The 20,968-nt window shown below is 35.8% G+C and overlaps 1 protein-coding gene across 1 annotated transcript in view; it reads right to left on the bottom strand.

The window, feature by feature from the left end:
- CNTLN (centlein) overlaps positions 1-20,968 on the bottom strand; it is a 289,299-nt gene that overhangs the window by 190,752 nt on the left and 77,579 nt on the right. Inside the window, exon 6 of the mRNA XM_037061920.1 lies at positions 3,045-3,178. Coding sequence (XP_036917815.1) covers positions 3,045-3,178 — 134 coding nt within the window. The remainder of the gene's footprint in view (positions 1-3,044; positions 3,179-20,968) is intronic.

A 20,968-nucleotide genomic window follows, 5' to 3' on the forward strand; every position in this document is an offset into this window, starting at 1 on the left:
CTATATTAAGAAGAAGCCACTCTACTGGCATTATTAAGATAAAGCCATTGTAGAGGGCAAAAAGCAAAGGCAAATCAAAGTGATGATTCTTAAAACATCTGCTAGGATGTGGCATATGTCACTTTCACTTTTGTTCCACAGGCCAAAATAAGTCACATGGCTAAATCTTATGCCAATGTGGGAGAAAGTGTACTCTAGTAAAAGGGAAGGCCCTGGTAAAAGTGGGCCTTTGAGATGAATTAAAGTATAGGAATGAATACATCAGGAGTAAAAAGTATAGTCATGAGCACTTTAACAATATATAAAACCAGGTTTAAACATCTTTGAACACTGTGATTATACAAGAGGAGATAAATTTTATAAATCTTGAGACACAAAATGTTTGAATGTATATCCTCATTTCCAAAGTATATACAGCAAGGTATCAAAACCAACTAAAGGTAAAATGCAGTTTTTAAAAAACAGCATAATGATATCAAACACCAGTTTCTCATTTCTTTCTTAGTTTTCTTTATAGAGATAAAAGGTAGTGATTTTCATAGAGAAGAAATAGCTGAGATTTAATAATTCTCTCAATTTCACATCAGTGTCATTCCTCCATTATATCACAAAACTGAAGTTACTACTATTGAAAGAACATGTTCAACCCAGTCCCTTTAATCTGAAAACTTCTATCTAATCTTCAACCTCTAAATATGGATTTAAAAAATCTACATTGATTCTCACAATATTTTAAGGGTATTATTTTTAGTGTGATTTTTTCCTCTACCTTTTTTGTACTTTTCTGTACTCTATGTATTTTTTTATAATTCACATGTATCATTATATTAAAATTAGGTATTCATTTTGTTTATCATATAAATGTAAACAAAAATAAAGAATCACAGTACTAATTTCAGAGGAATTAGACCTCAAGACAAAGATTTACACAGAAAAATAAAAAGCATAATCACAGTAAAAATGAAGGAACTATGAACACTTTACCCAATAAATCATAACACATCAAAACATGTAGAGCAAAAACTATAAGCAGTAAGAGAAAAATCAATCGGAAACCATATAGGAAAGAAAGATACCATTTAAAATAGTAACAAAAAACATGAACTTGCTAGGAGTAAATTTTAACAAGAAATGTCAAAAACCGGTATGAGATAGAACATAAAACATTCTGCAAGGACATGAAGGTATTGAAACAAATGGAATGGCACCATACTCTAAGACATGAAGACTGATATCATAATGATATCAATCCTCTTTAGGTTTACTTATAAATTTGATGCTCTAATACATAGGTGGCAAACACAAGGCCCATGGGCTGAACCCAGCCCTCCACCTTGTTTTATCCAGCCCAGCACCTCGTTTCTACTCAGCAGGAGCACCAACCTCTTGCTTAACTGTTAAGGAACAGTTACATTCATTCACTCCTAAAATTACATTTGGCCCTTTGAAGGCAACCGTGAGGCTGATGTGGTCCCCAGTGAAAATGAGTTTGACACCACTGCAATGAGATCCTAAACAAAAAGTAAGCAAGTTTACTTCTAAGTTTACACAGAAAAACTAATAAGCATTAAATGTCCAGGAAAGCACTAAAAAAGCAATAGTGGAGAATGTGCCATTTATTTTCTTACTCAATCATCTCTAACCTACTCTCTTGTACTCCAGCCTACTCTCTAGCCTAAAAGGTCAACCTCTACATTAAAGTGGCTCCTTGTCTTTTAGGTTTGACTGACTTTGATCAGTTTGAAGTGCTAGACTGTGGTAAGAGGGTAAAGGAGAAAGAGGTCAAAGTATTTCTTTCCCTAGCTCCCACTCAGCTGAACCACAGATGGCAGAACCTCTGTTTCTCTAAGGATAATTGTCCTATAAGTCTCCTCACCCCTTTCCAGTCTAGGGGTAGTAATGGTTTCCTGTTAATTAATGATAATGTGAACCTCAATATCTTTTGAAGTGAACTGACATCTTTATCATATTGAGTCTTCCAAACCATAAACTTTATATCCCTGCATACATTAAACATTTTATTTCTCTCAATAATGTTTTATAGTTCTCTGTATAAAAAGTAAAACACATTTTTAATTATGCTTTTCATATTTTTAGTCATATTGTAAATTACATTATTTTAAAGTCCATTCCAAAAATGCACTTGAATTTTATACATGGACTTTTATCTACCAAATGTGCTAAGCCCACTTAGTAATTTAAACTATGTTTTTAATATTCTATAGCTTAAAGATAATTGTACCATGAGTGAATAAGCTAACCAGTCTATCATATATAAAGTTTATACTTTCCCTCACCCCTCTGAAATGGAGATTTAAAATGTGACAAAGTGAATTTTTGCTTGGGTAACATAATCATATATATACATTAACTATTATCCATGAAAAATTCCTGCCCCAATATATCTTGCAATATGCTACATGTATGTACATATGTAAATATATAATGTACATGTATAATATTATATATAACATGCATTATAATTCTATGTATCAGATATAAATCCATTATATAATACTATATATAGTGGTAGCTCAGAAGATAAAACTTTGCTTTGAGAGGTATAAGATAAACTTTGCACGTGTACATACATGTATACATGTTATATACATGGTGTGTATGTTTGTGCATGTATAAATATTTAAATATTTATTATTTATCCTAAAGCTTGCAGCCCACAATGGCTGTGAATGTAGTCCAACACAAAATTGTAAATTTACTTAAAACATTATGAGTTTTTTTGTGTGATTATGTGTCACAATGTATTTAATGTGTGGCCCAAGATGACTCTTCTTCCAGTGTTGTCCAGAGATGCCAAGAGGTTGGCTGCCCTTGCTAGTGAATCCTGTGAAATCCCTGGTTCTCCCCAGTCGACTATTCTCAGTTTGATGTATATAATTCCAGGCAGTTACAATGCACATACATATGTATCCACTCCACGGAAGACATATTTTTGTCATTTGGGTGTATTAATAGTAAACATAGATGTTGCCATTATGAACTAATAACATTTCTATAATAAATTAAAAACTGAATATACTTGCCTGACCAGGGTAATATCCATGTCCTTCTGGATAAGTTCAGTCTGTTTATTAGTCAACTGTAATGACAGAGCATTATATTTGCTCTGTGAAACTTCAATTTCTTTCCTTGCTTCAGTTAAATTGTCTTCAAAGGCCTGAAATTGGAACACATGAAAATCTAATATATAGACAGAAAACTGTACTTGAAAAATTTTATAAATTAAAATAAATAAATACAAATAAATAAACATCAAAGACATAAAATAAAATATGTTGTATTTAACTACTTAGTCTAAAAATAACAGTAAAATAAGTAGTATCTTAAATTTATATTTTCGTTTTCACTTTATTAAAAACATTTTCAGTATAAGCAACAACTTTATAGCAGTCACAGATACTTTTTTCAGAAACTGGAAAAGTATCATGGCTTCCTTGTCTGAAAGTTAAATATTTTAAGCAAATAAACCTGAAATTCTATGTAGAAATTTACTTACTAAATTAAAATAAAGAAATTACAATTCAATAAAAAAGTTAATTCCATGAACGAAAAATGAGCTTATTTACTTAACCAGAACAAATGGTAGCTATTTGATTTTTTACTCTATTTTAAATATAGTCACAGAAGATATCAAAATAATTTCACAATGTTTGAGATTCGTATCATGCTGAGTTCTCCCAACTGTAGTGAAATTTCACTTATAGTTCTTTAAAGTTGGCCTTTTCCTCCTGATAATTCTCAAAATACGTTTCTATTTAAAATCTGATGTTAGTTTTTCAGAAATGTTTTCTCAAGAATATATTATAAAATTATTTTTTTCATAAAGCATTAAGTAAATTTTATATCTAAAAATAGAGTATGCCCATATAAACACTATACAATCATTATTTCCCAAAGTGAGCACCGGGCTTTATGTCAAGCAGTACAAATGTACCCTAGCCAAGCTCTCAAACCTTATACATTCACAGTGTAGTAGCAAAAGTAATCTTTTAAAAATAAAAATATCGGCATTCAACCAAGATAGCACTGTGAGTACTTCTTAAATTTTCATTTATTACAAAGAGAAGAATGACAGATAAATATACAGGTATCCCCAGCTTTTCAGAAGTTCACATTACGCCAATTCACTTTTACAAAAGACCTACATTTGTACCTCTTTCCACTAACTAAAAAAATCCAAAGCCAATTTTCACTTCTATGAAAAACACTGTAACATACTAACGTAGGTCTCTCAGTGAAGTGGCACAATGCAAACTTCCTAAAAGTGGGGACTACTCTTCACTTACATCAGTCCAGCTTATGAAAGGTTTCACAGGAACACTACTTTCAGAGAAAGATGGGGAAGAAAGAGGGAGAAGAAGGAGAACAAGAAGAACAAGAAGAGGAAGAAAGCAAGGGATAAAGAGAGCAAGAGATAAGAGGAGCAAGGGAAGGAAAAGAGGGACAAAAGGAAGGAAGGAAGGCACAAAATAACAAGTTTTGGTTGAGATACAGAAACATTGGAACCCTCGTGCAATGTTGGTGGGATTATAAAGTGGTATAGCCTCTACAAAAAGCAGGAAAGAGTATAGGGGATCCCTCAAAACTTTAAAAATAGAACCACCGTATACTCCACCAATCCCACTACTGCGTATACATTCAAAAGAGTGCAAAGCAAGCTTTTCAAGAGATATTTGCATACTTATATTCAGAGCAGCAATATTCACAGTAGCATAAAGGTAGAATATCAATCCAAATGTCACATGAACAAACAAAATGTGGTATATACATACAATGAAACTGTGCAGCCTTAAAAAGAAAGAAAACCCCACTGTATGCTACAACATGTATAAACCTTGAGGGTATTATGATAAATAAAATAAACTGATCACAAAAGGATAATTACTACATGGTTCCACTTAGATATTTAAAGTAGTCAAATTAATAGATACACAAAGCAGAATAATAACTACCAAGGTCTAGTGTGAGAGAACTATAACGAGAGAGTAATGAATGGTCATAGAATTACCGTTCTTCAAGTCAAAGTAGTTTTAGAGATCTTTCATAGTGAGGTAAATATACATAATACTATTGAACTGTTTTTTACACTTAAAAATAGTTAAATTGATAAAATGTGTTGCATGTTTTTTACAATAAAAAAGGAAGGAAATTTTGATTTACATAACAGCATGGGTATATCTTGAATTCACTATGTGAAGCCAAATAAGCCAGTTACAAAAAAACAAAAATACTACAATTCTGTACCAAAAACAGAGGTTCAGCTGCTTGTCATCACCAAACCCAAACCGCTGTGGCACATGCTGGTGTAAAAAGGAAGGTGGTTTTATTCCAGTGCTGCATGGTCTGGAAGAATGGCAGACTCTTGTCTACTAGCCCATCTTCTCAGCAACACAAGACAAAAGGCAGTGCCCAGAGTTCCTGATCCAATTTAAAATATATTCCTTCGAAGCCCACAGATGGCTGCTTAGCAGTCATCCAGGTTTGTTAGCTTGTTCCCAGCTCCTCTCCATTTCAGGCTCCCTCCTGGAGCCAACGTGTGGAGCCTGCTCAGCCATGGGCCATGCAGCTGCTAGGGCTGCAAGACTGAGCAAATGCACCAGCAAGTGCATCAGCAGGTAGGGGTGGGGAAAGTGAAAGAGAGAGAGAGACAGAGAGAATGAAAGACTTCCTCTTGTAGGCCCTGGCTCATGTGGATGCTAAGGCCATATGAACCATGGAGAAAACAGGCCCGTGCATCATGAGAGTTCAGGTCCCCAGCCACAAGCCATGAACAAGAGAGGCTTCTTTGTACCCCTGGGACTATAGTAGCTTGGGTGTGAGGCACACCAGATAACTTTCTTATGCTTCTGGTGGGTCCACCTCCTAACTATTCTCTTCTTTCCCCAGACTAGACTGATATGCCTCTTTGGGCTTACATCTCCCACTCCTGCATTTTAATCTATGGCACATTTATCTGCCTTCTCCTAGTCCCACCCTAAAGTGGTATCAGAATGGGAAAGAGGGGCTTTTCCCTCTCTCCAATTATCTTGCTAGGTTTGCATGAGCTCAGTAGAAGATCCTCCCCCTGCCACAATCTTGATTGATAGGAGGGAATCCCCTGGTTCTCTATCAGCTCCATATCCCCAATGCCCTAGTCCCCACATGCAGCAAGTTGTCTGGACACAAAGCCAACCTAAAGAGAGCAACCAAACAAAAGATTTAAGCAAAGGAGGCCTGGAAACCCCACATGGCCTCAGGCAGTGCCGTGGCCAGTAGGAGAGGTAGGGTACCTGTACCAGAGGCAGAGCATCTACATAAGAAATGAAGCGTCCACAAGGCATATGCTCACTTCTCTGGGCAATGCGGCCTCATGCTCCACAGAAGTGCAATATGGTGCTGTGCCATAAAACCCAAAGTCCTCTCCATGACCCTGGGTAGCTTGTGAAGGCATTCTTTGACCAACTGCATGCCCTTGGTACTCCAGCCTCCAAGCTTATCCCCAAAGAGCTGGACTCAGTGTACAAGTAGGTCCCATTTCCATGGCCTACTTCTATCCCCTCAACAGCTCTTCCTGTTCCCCAACCTCAACCTGCTCCCAACACTGCTGCAATCCAGAGCCTCCCTGTAGGGGACTGTTTACTGGTAACAATTCTTATAAGAGGTATCTAGAGTATTCAAACTCATTCAACAGAAAGTAGACTGACGGAGTCAGGGGCTATGAAGAGGGGGAAATGGGGAGTTGTCTAATGAGTACAGTTTCACTTTTGGATGACGAAAATTTTCTGAAAATTGGTTATCCAGCAATAACAATATACTTAACACTACTGAACTGTATATTTAAAATAGGTAAGATGATAAATGTGAGGTTATGTTTATTTTACCAAATTTTTAAATATAATAATAACCCTACAAAGAGACCCAGATATGATTAGATCAGATGTCAAACAACTTGTATCTCAGAACATTGTTAAAAGCAATAGAAAAATCAGTAAGCAATGTTTGGAGACCAACAGCGACAAACATATTAACAGAAAGATCAAGAGAACAGTCAGTGAAGAAGACCTCTGCTAAAATCATTATGAAGCCCTGGCTGGTATAGTTCAGTGGATTGAGCATGAGCCTGTGAAGCAAAGGGTCACTGGTTCATTTCCCAGTCAGGGCACAAGCCTGGGATGTGGAACAGGTTCCCAGTAGGGGACACATGAGAGGCAACCACACACACTGATGTTTCTCTCCCACTCTTTCTCCTTCCCTTCCCTTCCCCTCTCTCTAAAAATAGATAAATAAAATATTTAAATTAAATAAAATCATTATGAACATGGCATTAATACAGGCTCATCCAAGTGTGTGTTCTTTGAAAAGCAACGTTAGAGGCTGTACACTACAGGGGAAATATACTTTACTAACAGGTCCAGCCAAACCACTAAACAACCAAATGAACAAACATCCTCAAACTCTGAGTACAGTGAGAAATTGGTATCCAAACTTGCTACAGTATATAATTTTAAATGTGCAATTACAACAAAAAATTACAACATTCAAAGAAAGAAGAAAATGTCACCATAGAGAGAAAAGGAAGCAGACAACAGAAACTGCCCATGAAAGAATCCAGATATCAGACTTCATAAAGACATCAAACAGGCCATTATAAATATACTTAAATAGGTAAAAATTATGCTTTACAAAATACCACAGCTTAAAAAATAAAAATAGAGCCCTGGCTGGTGTAGCTCAGTGGATTGAGCGTGGGCCTGCAGACCACACGATTGCAGTTCGATTCCCAGTCAGGGCACCTGCCTGGGTTGCAGGCCAGTTCCCATCAGGGGACTCATGAGAGGCAACCATACATTGACATTTCTCTCCTTCTCTCCTTCCTTTCTGCTCTAAAGATAAATAAATTAAATCTTTAAAAAAAATTTTAAAATTAAATTAAAATAGAATAATGACAAGGATTCATGCAAAAGGAAACACAAATAAAGTGATATAAATTATTTTAAAACATCCAAATGAAAATTTAGGCGCTAAAAGACAATATAAAAATTTATTCATTAGAGGAGCTGAATATTTAATATAAATAAATATAAATTGACAGGAATAAGAATAAACTTGAAGGTAAAACAATAAAAAGAATAATAAAAAATCAATAACCTCAGAGAGATATGGAATGCTACAAATTCAACAACATAAGCACATTGGGACTACAAAAAGAAAAGCAAGAGAATAACAGAAAAATTATTTGAAGAAATAATAGCTAAAAACTATCCAACAATGGTGAAAAAGATTATTATACACATGCAAGAAGTCCGATAAACTTAAAGTAGTATGCACACAGAGATCAACATCATAGCAAAAATGTTGAACGTCAAAGACGAAGATAAATTTTTTGAAACCACAAAAGAAAATTGACTCATTTTTTACAAGACCTCAGTAGGATTAACAACTGACTTTTCTTTAGAAATAATGGAGGCAAGCAAGAGTGAGATAACATATTCGAAGTGTTCAGAGACAACATATTCGAAGTGCTCAGTAAAATGTTTCACAAGACAGAGTTCTATGTCCAGTAAAGGTATCATTTAAAAATGAAACAAAATATAATAATAAAAATGAATTCAATAAGTCATATCAACAAAATGGCAAAGTATGCAGTTCCAACCACTCTTGTCCTGGAAGAAACATCAAAAAAACAAGTATGCACTGTCAAAACCAATGTTAGAAAAACCCCCAAAAGCATTAAAAGGTTTACAGAAACCAAGGAAATGCTGAGCCAAGAAAAAAAGGCAACTTTAAAATGGGATGAAATATTCAAAGAGTTTTTACTTGCCGCCCACCACCACACCAATCTGTCCCCAGTACATTTGCCATGTTGAAGTCAGGGAATCTTAAAGCACTAAAATCTGAGTGGTAGAAGCCCATGTTCCAGGTAGAAAATTCTGGATGCTGATTTGGAAGGAAGAATAGACCCTAACAGAAAACTGTTATATGTGTCTGTTATAACTTTTCTGGGGGCTACCTGAAGGAACTGTGTAAGGGGATTATTTCTCTTATGGCTCAATATACAAGGTAAATGAATAAACTGCAGAAACCTGGGGCAAGTGATTACTGATCAATATACACAATAAAATACCTAACGCATGGAGCAAAAACTACAGGAGATTCTTTAAGTAATTAGAACATTAAAAAATACCTATACATGGAGAAGAGTTTAGGAAGTCATATACACACTCAAAAAAAGATGTGTGGTAAGAAAAGACTAGAAAAAATCCAATTTTTCACCATAAACCGACCTCTGGGCTCTGTAATTTGGGTAAGTATTGAATAAGGGTCTCAGCACAGAACCTGAGAAAGGAATTTGTTTTGAGTCTGTGTGTATTTTGGAGAGTTTTGTGTTTGCTTGCTTTAGTTCCTGGCATTCAAGGAAATCTATGTCACAACATGACCAGAAAACAGCTAATGGATACAAACTTCAATGATCACATACAACAAAAAATAAAGTATTTGGAAGACAATCTAAACACACTACCACAACCTTCAACAATGAAAAAAGTATCAACTCATCTGATTTTCAAAGTTACCACCTACTATATTCAAATTTCAACAATGAAAAACACAAGGCATACAAAGAATCGGGATATTTAAAAAACACATAAATGAACAGAAAACATCTTTGAGAAACAAGAGTATAAACTTTATTTTAAAGCATATTTTATGGACTATGCTATTACAGTTTTCCCAATTTTTTTCTCCCTTTTATCCCCCCTCCACCCTGTGTCCCCCAACCCTCCAGCATTCCCCACCTCAGTTCATGTCCATGGGTTGTACATGTAGGTTCTTTGACATCTCTGTTTCCTATACCATTATTAATCTCTCCTTGTACATTTTATGACTACCAGTCATGGTTCTTATTCCCTGTACCTTTCCGCCCCATTCTTCCCTTCCCCCCACAGTGAAAACCCTCCATGTGATCTCCATTTCTGTGATTCTGTTCCTGTTCTAGATGTTTGCTGAGCTTTTGTTTTTTGTTTTTAGCTTCAGTTGTTCATAGCTGTGAGTTTGTTGTTTTGCTGTTAAGATAATATTTTTCTTCTTCTATTTCTTAGACAGATCCCTTTAACATTTCATATAATAAGGGTTTGCTAATGATGAACTCCTTTAATTTTACCTTATCTGGGAAGCACTTATCTGCCCTTCCATTCTAAATGAGAGTTTTGCTGGATACAGTCATCTTGGGTGTAGGTCCTTGCCTTTCATGACTTCAAATACTTCTTTCCAGTTCCTTCTTGCCTACAAGGTTTCTTTTGAGAAATCAGCTGATAGTCTTATGGGCACTTCTTTACAGGTAACTGTCTCCTTTCCTCTTGCTGCTTTGAACATTCCCTACTTATCTTTACTATTGCATGACTTAATTATGATGTGTCTTTGTGTCCCAACTCCTTGAGTCCCAATTCTTTGGAACTCTCTGGGCTATCTGGACCTTCTGGAAGTCTATTTCCTTCACCAGATTGGGGAAGTTCTCAATTTGTTCAAATAAGTTCTCATTATTTGTTCAAGTAAGTTTTCCATTTCTTGCTCTTCCTCTTCTCCTTCCAGCACCCTTATGATTCAGATGTTGAAACGCTCCGAGAAATCCCAGAGGTCCCTAAGCCTCTTCTCACTTTTTCGAACTCTGGTTTCCTCATTCTGTTCTGGTTGAGTGTTTATTTCTTCCTTTTGTTCCAAATTGTTCATTTGAGTCCCAGTTTCCTTCCCTTCACTGTTGATTCCCTATATATTTTTCTTTATTTCACTTTGTATAACCTTCATTTCTTCCTTCATTTTGCTACCAAACTCAGTCATTCCTGTGAGCATCCTGATTACCAGTGTTCTGAACTCTGCATCTGACAGGCCGTCTATCTCTTCATCATGTAGTTCTTTTTCTGGAGTTTTGATTTGTTCTTTCATTTGGGCCATATTTCTTTGTCTCAGTGCACCTGTTATGTTGTAAGGGGTGGTGCCTTATGTATTCACAAGGGTGGGCTGACCTTCTTTGCTATGTTGTGGCACTGTCTATGGGAGAGGGGCATGAGAGGGAACAATGCTGCTCACTTGCTATGTTCCAGCCTCACTTTTTATCACTTCCCTCACTTCCCACAAGCAGATCGTGCCCTTTCAGGTGCTGATTCCTGGGTGGGTGGGTTTGTGTGAGTTCTAGAATCCCCTGGGTCTCTCTAACAAACTCTCTTTTGGGGCTTGGAGTTTCTCCCACCACTACAACCCTCACAGGATTTCACAACTAGAGGTTTTGAGTCTTTAGTTTCTCGTTCAACAAGCACCTGCCTCCCCGACATGGTCCTCTGCCTTGCCACAGGTACTCTGTCCTCCTACCGATCTGCATGGATGCTTCTTTTACTCCTTGGTTGTCAGAGTTCCATTCAGGATGATTTTCTGGCAGTTCTGCTTGTTTACTGTTTTTTAAAAATATATTTCATTGATTATGCCATTACGGTTGTCCCATTTTCCCCCCTTCATTCCCCTCCACCCTGCACACCCTCTCACACCCACATTCCCCTCCTTTAGTTCATTCCCCTTATGACATATGTGTCATAAGTTCTTTAGCCTCTACATTTCCCACATTACTCTTTCCCTCCCAGGATTTTCTCCCCACCATCTATACTACTTATTCTCTGTACCTGCTCCCTCTTCTCCTCCTTCCACTCCCTTGCTACTAATCCTCGTTGTGATCTCCATTTCTGTGACTCCACTCCTGATCTAGCTGTCCACTTAGTTTGCTTTTGTTTTAGGTGTGGTTGTTAATAACTTTGAGTTTGCTGTCCTTTCACTGTTTGTATTTTTTAACTCCATTTTTTTTTAGATAAGTCCCTTTAACATTTCATATGATAAGGGCTTGTTGATGATGAACTCCTTGAATTTGACCTTATCTGAGAAACACTTATCTGCCCTTCCATTCTAAATGAAAGCTTTGCTGGATAGAGCCATATTGGAGGTAGGTCCTTGCCTTTGATGACTTGGAATACTTCTTTCCAGCCCCTTCTTGCCTGTAGGGTCTCTTTTGAAAAGTCAGCTGACAGTCTGATGGGAACTCCTTTGTAGGTGACGATCCCCTTATCTCTTGTTGCTTCTAGAACTCTCTACTTCATTTTAGTCTTGGCTAATGTAATTATGATGTGCCCTGGTGAGCTCCTCTTTGGGTCTGCCTTCTTTTGGACTTTCTGAGCTTCCTGGACTTCCTGGAAGTCTATTTCCTTTGCCAGATTGGGGAAGTTCTCCTCTATTATTTGTTCAAATAACTTTTCCACTTGTTGCCCTTCCTCTTCCCCTTCTGGTACCCCTATAATTCGGATGTTGGAATGTTTAAAGATGTCTTGGAGGTTCCTAAGCCTCTACACATTTTTTTTAAACTCTTGTTTCTTCCTTCTTTTCTGTTTGGTTGTTTCTTTCTTCCTTCTGGTCCACTCCATTCATTTGAATCCCAGTTTCCTTTCCATCACTATTGGTTCCCTGTGTGTTTTGCTTCATTGCTACACTGAAGTGTAGCTTTAATTTTTTTCATGTAATTTGTGACCAAAATCAACCAGTTCTGTGAGCACCCCGATCATTAGTGTTTTGAATTGTGCATCTGATAGGTTGGTTATCTCTTGGTCACTTAAAAGTATTGGCTCTGGGGCTTTGATCTGTTCTGTTTGAGCCATAATGTTTTGCTCTATTCATGCCTGTTATGTATGAGGGGAGGAGCCTTAGGTGTTCACCAGGGCGGGTCAACCCAGTCTCTGGGTTGTGATGCTATATGTGGGGATGGGATCAGAGCGGGAGTAATTGCGCTTGTTCTGCTCTCTCTCAGATTTCAGTCCCCTCTGCTGCTTCCCACAAGCAAATTCAGCCCTTCTGGTGCTGGTTCCCAGGTGGGTAGGCTTGTGTATGTTCTAGGACCCTGTGTGTCTCTCCAACGAACTCTCTTATGAGGTTGGGAGCCTCTACCAGCATCTCAACCCCTGAAAGTTTTTCTAATCTGTGCTTTTAGGCTTTATTTCCCATCGCTGGGGCCCTTGGTTGTGAGGTCTGCCTCACTAACCTTTTTTTCCTCTGGTTTATCTGCACATGAATGTGTGTCCATGCTCAGCCAACCACCTTGCAGGCTCACTGGGTCTGCTCGTTTCCTCCCCATGCCAAATGCCACCTCTTCCTTCCAGGACTCCTCTCCACGGGCCTCCAACTCCACCCCTCTTACCAGTTTGGATGAATGGTTCATTGTTGTCGGACTTCGGTACAGCTCAATTTTCTGTCTGTTCTGGTTATGTTTTTGTTTCTAAATCTTTGTTGTCCTTAAGTTTGGTTGTGCAAGGAGGTACAGTGTTTCCACCTATGCTTCCATCTTGGCTGGACTGTTTAATGTTTTTAAATTGGTTGTTATCCTTCTTTTGGTTGTGCAAGGAAGCAAAGCATTTCTACCTATGACTCCATCTTGGCCAGACCTCAGTATCTATTTTATAACAATCGTCTTAAATATACTCAAAGAGCTTAAGAAAATAATGAAAGAAGAACTAAGGGAAATCAAGAAAAACAATGTAGAAACTTAAAAATCAATAAAACAGAAATTATAAAAAAGAATCAAATGCCAGAGTTGAAAAGCAAAATAACAAAAATCAAAAATTAACAATTCACTAGAGGGTTCAACAACAAATATGAGAGAACAGAAGAAAGCATCAGCAAACTGGAAGATATAACAAGTTAAATGATTGAATCTGAGCAGAAGAAACATGAAGAAAAATGAACAGAGACTACGGGAACAGTGGCACCATTATTCAAACCAACATACACACTACAGGAGTTTCAAAAGGAAATGAGACAGAACAGAGTACAGAAATAAGATTTAAAAAAACAATGGCCAGACACTTCCCAATTTTGATGAGAGATATGCATGTAAAAATTTAAAGATCTCAACAAGCTCCAGGTAAGATCAATAGAAAGAGACCCATATGAAGACACCATAATCAAACTTTGAAATTCAGCTAAGAGCAAAGAAAGTTGAATGCAGCGACAGAAAGTGCCATGTTATATTCAAGAAATCATTAATGAGAGATTTATAGGTGATTTATCATGACAAATCATGAAAGCCAGAAGGCAATGAGGTTGCATATTTAAAGTACTAAAATAAAAGAATTGTTGACATTGAATTTTATACCCAGCACAATTGTCATCCAAAATTTAGAGTGTAAGGTATTCACAGCTAAGCAAAAACTGAGCGAGTTATTACTAGATCTGTGCTATGAGAATGCTAATCATTCAGTTTGAAATAAAAGGATGCAAAAGAGTAACTGAAAGCCCTATGAAGAAATAGAATTTCCATTAAAGGTCAATGCATGGGCAGATATAAAAGCCAATATTATTGCATGTTGGTTTGTAACTTTATTTTTCATTTCCTATATGATTTCACTAACAAACACATAAAATTGCAAATCTATGCTATAGGGCCCAAAACTGTAAAAGATTAACTTGTGATAAAAATAACATAAAGGAAAAGCAATATAGGAATAAAATTGAGTATGCACAGAAGATAAGTTGGTATCAATTTAAATTACATTGTTATAAGTTTAGCATGATAAATGTAACCCCCATGCTAACCACAAAAAGTTTATATTAATGCAATATAAACAAAAATGAGAAGAAAATAAAAGGTGCTGCTACAAAAATTCAACTGAACACAAAGGAAGAAAGTAATAGTGAAAATCCGAGAGGAAAAAAATCTATCAGACTTACAGAAAATATATTAAAAACTGGTAGAAGTTAGTCCCTCCTTAGCAGTAATTATTTAATTACTGTACTTCGGTTAAGCACTTCAATAAAAAGGAGTAGATTAATAAAGAAGAGAAAAAGAATACACACAACTCTATGATATTTAAAACAGACTAATTTTAGATAAAAAGAGATTGAAAATTAAAAGGATGAAAAAATATATAGAAAAGTGAATAAGTAGGCTTACATCTAGAGAGTAATATAACAGTTAGTAAATAACAGTATAAGAATAAACTGTTTTGCATACAAATGTAAACCTACTTTTGCCACACTCTGTATTACATGAAAGTAATAACACAAAAAAGACCTGAGATGGACATAATAATACTGGACAAAATAGACTGTTACAAGAGACAAAAGAGAACATTATATTTTAAAGAGTTGATTCATCAAGATACAATTACTATAAACATACATGCACCAAACAACTGAGCCCTAAATTATATAAAGTAAACAATTATAGAATTGAAGGAGAAAATAGACGGTTCCACAATAATAGTTGTATGTACTCCATTTTAAATAATGATTAAAACATTTCAACATAAGGTCAAATGAGAATATAGAGGGCCTGATCACCAAGATAATGAAGTTAAACTAACAGAGGTATAAAAAACAAAACACTGCGGTCACAAAAAGAAGAGTACACATTTTTCTCAAGTACACATGGCACATTTCCCATATTAAACCATAAATTAGTCCGTAAAACAGCTCCCAATAAATTTTTAGATAATGAAAGGGATGGAGAGAAACATTAATGTGTGGTTACCTCTTGTTTGTCCCCTACTGGGGACTTGGCCCCAGATACGTGCCCTGACTAGGAATTGAACTGGTGACCTTTTGGTTCACAGACGGGTGCTCAGTCCACTGAGCCACACCAGCCAGGGACCAATAAATTAAAAAACATTAAAATCATACTAAGGAGCTTCTCACACCACAATGGAATGAAGCTAAAACTTAGTAACAAGAAAAACTGAAAATTTTAAAATATGTGGTAATCAAAACATAAACTCTTAAACAACTAATAAGTCTAGGAACAAATCACAAGAGAATTATAAAATATTCAGAGATGAATGAAAACAAAATTATAACACATCAAAACTTACAGGATGTACCAAAGGCAGTGCTCAAAGAGAAATTTATAGATGCAAGAGACCCAGAATAGGAATCCTGAAAAATAAGAATAAATATGGAGGGCAAACACATCACAATATCAAAACTTGCTATAAATCTATAATAATCAAGAGAATGTGGCAGAGACATCGAAGTGTATGTATAGTTCAAAGGAACAAAACTTAATTCCAGAAATAAACCCTTATGTTTAGAGATGATTGATATGCAATAAAAATGCCAAGACAATTCAGTGGTGGAACAACAGTCTTCCACCTAATGGTGCTGGAACAAATGAGTAACACATGTAAAAGAATGAAGTTGGACTCCTATCAAACATCACATTCAAAAATTATATCAGAATGGATCAAAGAACTAAATGTAAGATATAAAACTATTAGAAGAAAACATAAGTGTCCATCCTTACCATCTTGAATTAGGCAATAGTTTTTCTGACATGACACAGGCATCAAAAAGTAGATAAATTCAATGTCATCAAAATGTAAAACATTTGTTTTCCAAATAATGGCATTACAGAAGAAAAAACATCTAAGAGGACTGAAGAAAATTGTTTTAAATTTTATAGCTAAAAAGAGACTTATATACAGAATATAAGCAACAGAAATGAATACACATTTCTTCAAAGATATACAAATAGCCAATAACACCTGAAAAGACTGTCAACATCATCAGCCACCAGGGAAATATAAATCAAAACCCAATGAGAAAACACTTCACATCCACAGGAATAGCTATAGTTAAAAAGGCAGACAAGTCAACAAGTATTGACAAGGACAGAGAAATCACAACTCTCATGTGCTGCTGTGTAGTATGTACAATGGTGCAGTTGATTTTTTAAGGTTAGTATTAATAAACATTCTAATTAACAACTGCTAATAATGTACATAGTGTTAATAATAGGTGGATACAGTTTGAAGTAATGAGATTGGGAAGCCACTGCTTCCTTTCTACTCCAAGAATTTCAAGAAGCAGTTCATACACTATCTCTTTTTAAAAGCAAGCTTAAAAGTTTCCTGAACCCTGAAACTATCAACAATACACAAATCTTTATCATTATTTTGAAAATAATGATACTACTTTTGAAAACAATCAGACATTTCCTCAAACACTTAAGGACAGAGTTACACTAAGACCCAGTAATCTAAAAAACAAAAAAACAAAAAAACCCCACAAAGACCCAGTAATCTAACTTTTTATTATATACCTAAGGAAAATGAAGATACATAAGTATATATATATACATATATATATATATATAGTCTTATACACAAATGTTAATAGCAGCATTGTTCATAACACAAATGTCCACATACTGTTGATAAATAAAATGTAGGATATTTATGAAATGAAATATTAATCAACAATAAAAAGGAATGAAGCACTAATACAGTACCTGATACAACATGGAAAAGTCCCAGAAACATTATTCTAGGTCAGCCACAAAAGACCCTAAACTATAATTTCAATTATATTAAGTATTTAGAATGGACAAATCTATAGTGAAAGAAAGTAGATTAGTGGTTATCTACTAAACCTCAGTGGAGCTAAGGGTAAATGAGGAATAACTGATTAAGGTTACAGGGTTTCTTTGGGGGATGATGAAAATGACTTCAAAGTAATTGTGGTAATATTTGCTCAGCTATGCATATACTAAAACCATTGAACTGTACACTTTCAATAGATTATATATAATATATATAAATTACATGCTAATTAATATTGCAGAGAGGAAAGAATCAAAGTTTTCTTATTGATACAACATAATTATATAACTTAGGAATATGCACAAAATGTACAATTTATTAGAACTAAGACATTTGACAAAAACTGTTGAAAAGAAGCTCAAACTTCCAGCCAAGATGTAGGTGTAAGCAGATAGGCTATGCTTCCTTGTACAACCAAAAAGAAGGACAACAACAAATTTAAGAATAAAAACAACCAGGACTGCCAGAAAATTAAACTGTATGGAAGTCCCACATCCAAGGAGTTAAAGAAGAAATTCATCCAGACTGGTAGGAGGGGTGGTGACAGGAAGCCAGGGCAGAGAGGACATGTGGCAAGGTGGCAGTTCGCAGAAAGGCAGTCCCACATATTGTGCAGATAAAACAGGAGGGACATCTGGGGAGCAAGACAGACTGTGCATCCCAGGGTTCCAACACAGAGAAATAAAGCCTCAAAACCTCTAGCTATAAAAACCTGTGGGGGTTGAGGTGGTGGGAAAAACACCCAGTCTCACGGAAGAGTCCATTGGAGAGGCCCAACAAACATAAACCCACGCACCCACATGGGAATAAGTACCATGAGGGTGCAATTCACTCGTGGGTAGCAGGGAAGTGACTGAAAGTAAGATGACAGCTGATCAAGTGGCACTGTGCCCTCTATGATGATTCCCCCACATACAGAACCACAACAGAGTGAAGTGGGTTGCTCCACTCTGGTGAATACCTAAGGCTCTGCCCCTTACAACATAACAGGTGTGCTAACACAAAGACATATGGTCCAAATGAAAGACAAATTAAAACTCCAAAAAAAACCCCTAAGCAACAAGGAGATAACCAACCTATCAGATGCAGAGTTCAAAACATTGGCAATCAGGAAGCTCACAGAAATGATTGAGTATGGGAGCAAAACAAAGGAAGAAGGGAAGGCTATACAAAGTGAAATAAAGAAAAATATACAGGGGACTAACAGTGAAGGGAAGGAAACTGGGACTCAAATCAACAATCTGGAACAGAAGGAAGAAATACACATTCAACCCAAACAAAATGAAGAAACTAGAATTCATAAAAATGAGAAAAGTTTCAGGAAACTCTGGGACAACTTTATACATTATAACATCTGAATCATAGGAGTGTCAGAAGAAGAAGAAGAGCTTATTTTCAAATGGAAAACTTATTTGAAAAAATAATGAAAGAAAATTTCCCCAACCTGATGAGGGAAATAGACATGCAAATCTAGGAAGCTCAGAGAGTCCCAAACAAGTTGTACCCAAGGAGGAACACACCAAGGCACATCATAGTTAAATTACTCAAGATTAAAGATAAGTAGAGAATCTTACAAGCAGCAAGAGAAAATGAGACAGTTACCTACAAAAGAATGCCCAAAAAACTACCTCAAAAGAAACCTTATAAACAAGAAGGGGCTGGAAAGAAGTATCTGAAGTCATGAAAGGCAAGGACCTACATCCATAATTACTCTATCCAGCAGGGAGGGGGGGAAGGAGAGTGTAGGAGAAAGGATACAGAGAATAAGAAGAATAATTGGTAGGCACAAAATTGATAGGGGAAGATTAAGAACAGTATAGAAAATAGAGAAACCAAAGAACTTATAAGTACAATCCATAGACATGAACTAAGCGGGGAGGCATGCTGGAGGGTGGGGGACAGGGTGAAAGGGGAGAAAGGGGAGAAAAATGGCACAACCATAACAGCCTCATCAGAAAAACACTTTAAAAATAAATAAAAGAAAAAAGCTCAAGACAAAAAAAAAATCAGTAATACACCTGCATTCCAGAACTAATCAATTAAAATTTAATTAAGAACATTACTTACTATAACACAATGCTTTTTATAATAATTTAGCACCTAGGAATAAATGTAATAAAAGTAGATAATGATATTTAAATAAATTTATAAAGCCTTGAAATTCATAAATAATAGGATCACAATTCGCCCCAAAATAAACAAATTTTTCAGTAAAACTAACAACATGATTATTAAATATGAAAATAGAGTGAACAGGCACATCCAGGGCTCATGACTCACAAAAAGAAGAATGAGGAAATAGACTTTTCTAACAAATCATGGGTTAAATTATAAAACTGCAATACCTAAAATCATAAATATAATAGGAAGCCCAAAACAAACCTAAAGACATGGAAATTTGGAGATGGTATCACAAATCAAAAGCTATTGAGTAAATGGTACAGAACACCATACCCCAAAATGAATTCTATATAAAGATTTTGGGGTAGGAAAAACTTTAGTGTATATGACTCTTAAAGCAAAACATTGGAGAAGAAAATAATAAAATTGACTCTCAAAATTCATAAACTTTGGAAAGTCCAATTCACCTTATTCAAGACTGATAAAACAGAAGGTATTGGTAATATATATAATAAAGCATTACTATCCAGAATAAAGTATGCCTACAAATTAATGAGATGCCTACAAATTAAAGTATACCTACAAATACCCCTACAAAAAGAAGTCACAGAACAAAAAAAAAAATCACAGCAATCACAGAATGGGCTATATCAAAGGCAAATGAGGAAATGAACATTATCACTAAACAATCATGTATTAACAGCTATAGGTAACACAAGAAAGCACCATTTAACCTTATTGTACTACTAAAATGTTTAAAGATTGTAGGGAAGCAGAACTAATATAAGCATCAGAATTCAATTCTCCAAATGGCTCAGTCATGACTCTAATTTGCACCAAAAGGCTGAATGTATTTCCTTAAAAATATGCAATGAATTGAATCCTGCACTCAAAAAAGCACATCATTTCTCCTCTAATATAAATTATCATACATAGGTGAGTACAGACATACACATTTTCCCATACTTACTAGCTATATATGTACATATATACATATACTCACATTATATATTTCTTAAATAATCTTTTAATCCTCACCCAAGGATATGTTCACTGATCTTAAAGAGAAAGCAAGACAAAAGAAAGGGAAGGAGAGAGAGAGAAATATTGATGGGAGAGAGAAACATTGATCAGTTGCTGACCAGGAATCAAACCCTCAACCCAGGCAAGTGCCTCAACCAGAAATTGAACCTGCAACCTTTTTGTTGTAGGGGACGACACTCCAACCAACTGAGCCACCCAGCTGGGTCTCATGTTATATATTCTTTTTATATGTGAATACATAAAAGGACTATCATATTTTTACTAGCACAAAAATTCATTTCTGGCCTTTTCAACAACATCTATGAAAAATAGAAACCTGAAATTTGATGGACAAAAACTGAACAGAAACAGTCCCAAGACAGAGAAAGTTACTAAAAAAGTATTTTTTGAAAAACACTGACCAA

The sequence above is a fragment of the Sturnira hondurensis genome, unplaced genomic scaffold (assembly GCF_014824575.4).
Source record: "Sturnira hondurensis isolate 20B ecotype Veracruz unplaced genomic scaffold, ASM1482457v3 Scaffold0013559, whole genome shotgun sequence".
Lineage (NCBI taxonomy): Eukaryota > Metazoa > Chordata > Mammalia > Chiroptera > Phyllostomidae > Sturnira > Sturnira hondurensis.